This window comes from Oncorhynchus kisutch, linkage group LG14, assembly GCF_002021735.2.
Source record: "Oncorhynchus kisutch isolate 150728-3 linkage group LG14, Okis_V2, whole genome shotgun sequence".
Taxonomy (NCBI): Eukaryota; Metazoa; Chordata; class Actinopteri; order Salmoniformes; family Salmonidae; genus Oncorhynchus; species Oncorhynchus kisutch.
This window is the reverse complement of record NC_034187.2, coordinates 9,305,364-9,311,363: the sequence shown is the minus strand read 5'-3', so window position 1 is coordinate 9,311,363 and position 6,000 is coordinate 9,305,364. Positions and strand designations below refer to the sequence as shown.

At 43.0% G+C, this 6,000-nt stretch overlaps 1 protein-coding gene across 2 annotated transcripts in view; it reads right to left on the bottom strand.

Annotated features, from left to right (window-relative positions):
• Nucleotides 1-6,000, bottom strand: part of LOC109878620 (neurexin-3a-like) — a 665,512-nt gene that overhangs the window by 112,208 nt on the left and 547,304 nt on the right. For both annotated transcript variants that reach the window (XM_031787765.1, XM_031787764.1), the window contains one exon: nt 1,201-1,372. In XM_031787765.1, coding sequence (XP_031643625.1) covers nt 1,201-1,372 — 172 coding nt within the window. The remainder of the gene's footprint in view (nt 1-1,200; nt 1,373-6,000) is intronic.

The following is a 6,000-nucleotide window of genomic DNA, read 5'->3' as shown; positions in this document are numbered from 1 at the left end:
GAGAGCTTAGTTGGGTTAAATCAGAATTCCACTCCAAAGAACTGCTTATGGTCCCTAAAGCAAAGTCTGAAGTCCTTATATCACAGCCTGGCCTGATACATGGGCTGATAGAGAAGAGGGAGAAGACAGCCTAACACATGGCCTTCTGGAAATGTGAAAGATGACTTACAATATAATATTGTAAGGCGACACAATACAATATATATCATGATATAGTATCTGTAACACCAAGCATTCTGGAAGTTGATGAGGCAGTACCATATATACGATATTATAGTATATGTAAAACCAAACATTTTTTAAGTTGACTAGACAAAAAAAAATATTATATTACACTCTTAGAAAAATGGGTTGTAGAAGGGTTCTACGACTGTCCCCATAGGAGCACCCATTTTGGTTCCAGGGAAGGGTTCTACATGGAACCGAAAAAGGTTCTACCTAGAACCAAAAAGGGGTTCTTCAAAGGGTTGTCCTATGGAGACAGCCAAAGAACCCTTTTATTTTCTAGATAGCAGCTTATTTTCTAAGAGTGTACAGTATCACTAAAACTAAGCATTCTGACATATTGCATTCATCAGGGTGATCCTCGAAGAGATGCTGGAGATCATTCACAGTTCCTGTCTGTTAGGCACGGTTTACACATACAGCACATTTTGATATTTGGCAAACTGATTGGTCTTTCGACCAACTAGATCAGATCGTTTTTCCAATAACTGGGCAAAAGATCAGAATGGGGCTGCATGTGTAAACACAGCCTAATAGACCTACTGCCGAAAGGCCCTTATTGTGCCTTAATTGCAAACATAGTGTAGCGACTGTAACCCAACAATTAGCAACTTCGACAAGAGGTCTGGATTTCATGGTGTAACGGTTAAGGTATTGGTTAGTTTTGATAGTCACTGTGCTTGTAGTCTAATGACAATGGAGCATTTACAAGCTTGAAGTAGCTGAAAGAGAAACAGTATAGTGAGAACAGAAGGAGTAGGAGCTAAGCAGCGTGTGGTCCAGTGAGGTTGGGGTAAGTTAACAACTTCTTATGTGCATGTATGGTGTGTTTACCACACAGGTAAACCTACAAATGCATGCGCAGGTCGCGGCACAGGTGAAACCATGCAGGTGTGTGTGTGTGTTGGGGAGGGGGGGGGGGCGGGGGGCTCGCAGCACGGTTGAAACCATGCAGGTGTGTGGGGGGGTCCATACCTCCTGGGAAGTGTTCATTGATAGACCAGTTGTCCACCTGGAGTGTGGCGTTACCCCCGTTTCTGGTAAAGCGTACCACATGGTACAGCCCGTCATTCACTGGTGTGCTATTCTCTCTCACGCTGATGTCCATTGTGCCGATGTTAAACGTCACACCAATCTTCCCTTGTTCCTAGAAGAAAAAACAAAATCATTTAATTTAGTGTTTTAAAAATATATATATTTCGGAAACTGACTTTTTGTTGTTGTTGATACATTACTTTTTGTCGTAGTGCATCAATTGTTTTGTTTAAAAAAACTCCAATCTTATTGCTAAAAATGAGGTAATCGAATGAATGAATGCTAAAAGTGTATAACTTTATTGCTTAGAGTCTGTGGAATGTCACTGGAAGATTCAAAGAAAAACTAAGGAATTCAAGGTTTAATTCTCTAGCTCTCTTGGTTTATTATTCAGTCCTTGAATAATCCATTATATTAACCTTAAAGGCCCCCTTCTGCTGGATAACACACACACACACACACAAACACACCCACATACACACCCACATACAGTATATATATACCTGCAAAAATCCATGCTGTTGAATAAACCAGAGTAAACAGAGATAAGCCAGATTAATGAGCAGTGAAGGCTCACAGAGTCACATGTTGGAAGAGAACAGATGTCAACGGGCAGGTGACCAATTCCACCTCCTCACTCCAAACCAACCCGTGATCATCAACCAACCAGGGAGCAACCTGACTCTGTAGTGGCTAATGGGTAGAACTAAATGTCACCATCTGGATATAGAAGAATGACTAGTTCAATGGCATCCCCTTTGCATTTTGCCAATCCGAAAGAATCTGATCCACACCACATTCCACACGTCAAAATCAGTCAATTATCTGCAATTCTGGTGATACTGATAATAACATTCCAAAATGTTCCAAAATGACACACTAACACTAATCAGCATCAAATCAAATTGTATTTGTCACATGCTTTGCAAACAACATGTGTAAACTAACAGTGAAACCCTTACCTACGGGCCCTTCCCAACAATGCAGAGAGAAATATAGAGAAATAATAGAAAATAGACAATAATTAACACATGGAACAAATACACATTGAGTAACAATAACATGGCTACACACACGGGTGGAGGTACCAGGTAATAACATGGCTATACACACGGGTGGAGGTACCAGGTAATAACATGGCTATACACACGGGTGGAGGTACCAGGTAATAACATGGCTATATACAAGGAGTACCAGGTAATAACATGGCTATATACAAGGAGTACCAGGTAATAACATGGCTATATACAAGGAGTACCAGGTAATAACATGGCTATATACAAGGAGTACCAGGTAATAACATGGCTATACACACGGGTGGAGGTACCAGGTAATAACATGGCTATATACAGGGGTGGAGGTACCAGGTAATAACATGGCTATACACACGGGTGGAGGTACCAGGTAATAACATGGCTATATACAAGGAGTACCAGGTAATAACATGGCTATATACAAGGCGTACCAGGTAATAACATGGCTATATACAAGGAGTACCAGGTAATAACATGGCTATACACACGGGTGGAGGTACCAGGTAATAACATGGCTATATACAGGGGTGGAGGTACCAGGTAATAACATGGCTATACACACGGGTGGAGGTACCAGGTAATAACATGGCTATATACAAGGAGTACCAGGTAATAACATGGCTATATACAAGGCGTACCAGGTAATAACATGGCTATATACAAGGAGTACCAGGTAATAACATGGCTATACACACGGGTGGAGGTACCAGGTAATAACATGGCTATATACACGGGTGGAGGTACCAGGTAATAACATGGCTATATACAAGGAGTACCAGGTAATAACATGGCTATACACACGGGTGGAGGTACCAGGTAATAACATGGCTATACACACGGGTGGAGGTACTGAGTCGATGTGCAGGGATACGAGGTAATACCATGGCTATACACACGGGTGGATGTACCAGGTAATAACATGGCTATATACAAGGAGTACCAGGTAATAACATGGCTATATAGAAGGAGTACAGGGTAATAACATGGCTATATACAAGGAGTACCAGGTAATAACATGGCTATACACACGGGTGGAGGTACCAGGTAATAACATGGCTATATACAAGGAGTACCAGGTAATAACATGGCTATACACACGGGTGGAGGTACCAGGTAATAACATGGCTATACACACAGGTGGAGGTACTGAGTCGATGTGCAGGGATACGAGGTAATACCATGGCTATATACAGGGAGTACCAGGTAATACCATGGCTATATACAGGGAGTACCAGGTAATAACATGGCTATACACACGGGTGGAGGTACCAGGTAATAACATGGCTATACACACGGGTGGAGGTACCAGGTAATAACATGGCTATACACACGGGTGGAGGTACCAGGTAATAACATGGCTACACACACGGGTGGAGGTACCAGGTAATAACATGGCTATACACACGGGTAGAGGTACTGAGTCGATGTGCAGGGATACGAGGAAATACCATGGCTATATACAGGGAGTACCAGGTAATACCATGGCTATATACAGGGAGTACCAGGTAATAACATGGCTATACACACGGGTGGAGGTACTGAGTCGATGTGCAGGGATACGAGGTAATACCATGGCTATACACACGGGTGGATGTACCAGGTAATAACATGGCTATATACAAGGAGTACCAGGTAATAACATGGCTATATACACGGAGTACCAGGTAATAACATGGCTATAGACACGGGTGGAGGTACCAGGTAATAACATGGCTATATACAAGGAGTACCAGGTAATAACATGGCTATAAACACGGAGTACCAGGTAATACCATGGCTATACACACGGGTGGAGGTACCAGGTGATAACATGGCTATATACAAGGAGTACCAGGTAATAACATGGCTATATACACGGAATACCAGGTAATACCATGGCTATATACAGGGAGTACCAGGTAATAACATGGCTATACACATGGGTGGAGGTACTGAGTCGATGTGCAGGGATACGAGCTAATACCATGGCTATATACAGGGAGTACCAGGTAATAACATGGCTATACACACGGGTGGAGGTACTGAGTCGATGTGCAGGGATACGAGGTAATACCATGGCTATACACACGGGTGGATGTACCAGGTAATAACATGGCTATATACAAGGAGTACCAAGTAATAACATGGCTATTTACAGAGAGTACCTGGTGATAACATGGCTTTATAGAGTGGGTACCAGGTAATAATATGGCTATATGCAGGTTGTACCAGGTAATAACATGGCTATATACAGCAAGTACCAGGTAATAACATCGCTATATACAGGGATTACAATTACTGAGTCGATGTGCAGACTACCAAGTAATAACATGGCTATAGACAGGGAGTACCAGGTAATAACATGGCTATATACAGGGAGTACCAAGTAATAACATGGCTATATACAGGGAGTACCAGGTAATAACATGGCTATATACAGGGAGTACCAGGTAATAACATGGCTATATACAGGGAGTACCAAGTAATAGCATGGCTATATACAGGGAGTACCAGGTAATAACATGGCTATATACATGGAGTACCAGGAAATAAAATTGCCATATACAGGGAGTACCGGTACTGTGTTGATGTGCAGGTGATTGAGGTTGGTATGTACATACAGGTAGGGGTAAAGTGACTAAGCAACAGGATAGATAATAATCCCCTTCCTCTAGTTTCTCTCAACCTGTTGTTACTTCCCTCATACCTCCTCTAGCTTCTCTCAACCTGTTGTTACTTCCCTCATACCTCCTTTTGCTCCTCTTCTGTTGTTACTTCCCTCATACCTCCTCTAGCTTCTCTCAACCTGTTGTTACTTCCCTCATACCTCCTCTAGCTTCTCTCAACCTGTTGTTACTTCCCTCATACCTCCTCTAGCTTCTCTCAACCTGTTGTTACTTCCCTCATACCTCCTCTAGCTTCTCTCAACCTGTTGTTACTTCCCTCATACCTCCTCTAGCTTCTCTCAACCTGTTGTTACTTCCCTCATACCTCCTTTAGCTTCTCTCAACCTGTTGTTACTTCCCTCATACCTCCTCTAGCTTCTCTCCTGTTGTTACTTCCCTCATACCTCCTCTAGCTTCTCTCAACCTGTTGTTACTTCCCTCATACCTCCTTTAGCTTCTCTCAACCTGTTGTTACTTCCCTCATACCTCCTCTAGCTTCTCTCCTGTTGTTACTTCCCTCATACCTCCTCTAGCTCCTCTCCTGTTGTTACTTCCCTCATACCTCCTCTAGCTTCTCTCCTGTTGTTACTTCCCTCATACCTCCCCTAGCTTCTCTCAACCTGTTGTTACTTCCCTCATACCTCCTCTAGCTTCTCTCAACCTGTTGTTACTTCCCTCATACCTCCTCTAGCTTCTCTCAACCTGTTGTTACTTCCCTCATACCTCCTTTAGCTCCTCTCCTGTTGTTACTTCCCTCATACCTCCTCTAGCTTCTCTCAACCTGTTGTTACTTCCCTCATACCTCCTCTAGCTCCTCTCCTGTTGTTACTTCCCTCATACCTCCTCTAGCTCCTCTCCTGTTGTTACTTCCCTCATACCTCCTCTAGCACCTCTCCTGTTGTTACTTCCCTCATACCTCCTCTAGCTTCTCTCAACCTGTTGTTACTTCCCTCATACCTCCTCTAGCTTCTCTCCTGTTTTTACTTCCCTCATACCTCCTCTAGCTCCTCTCCTGTTGTTACTTCCCTCATACCTCCTCTAGCTTCTCTCCTGTTTTTACT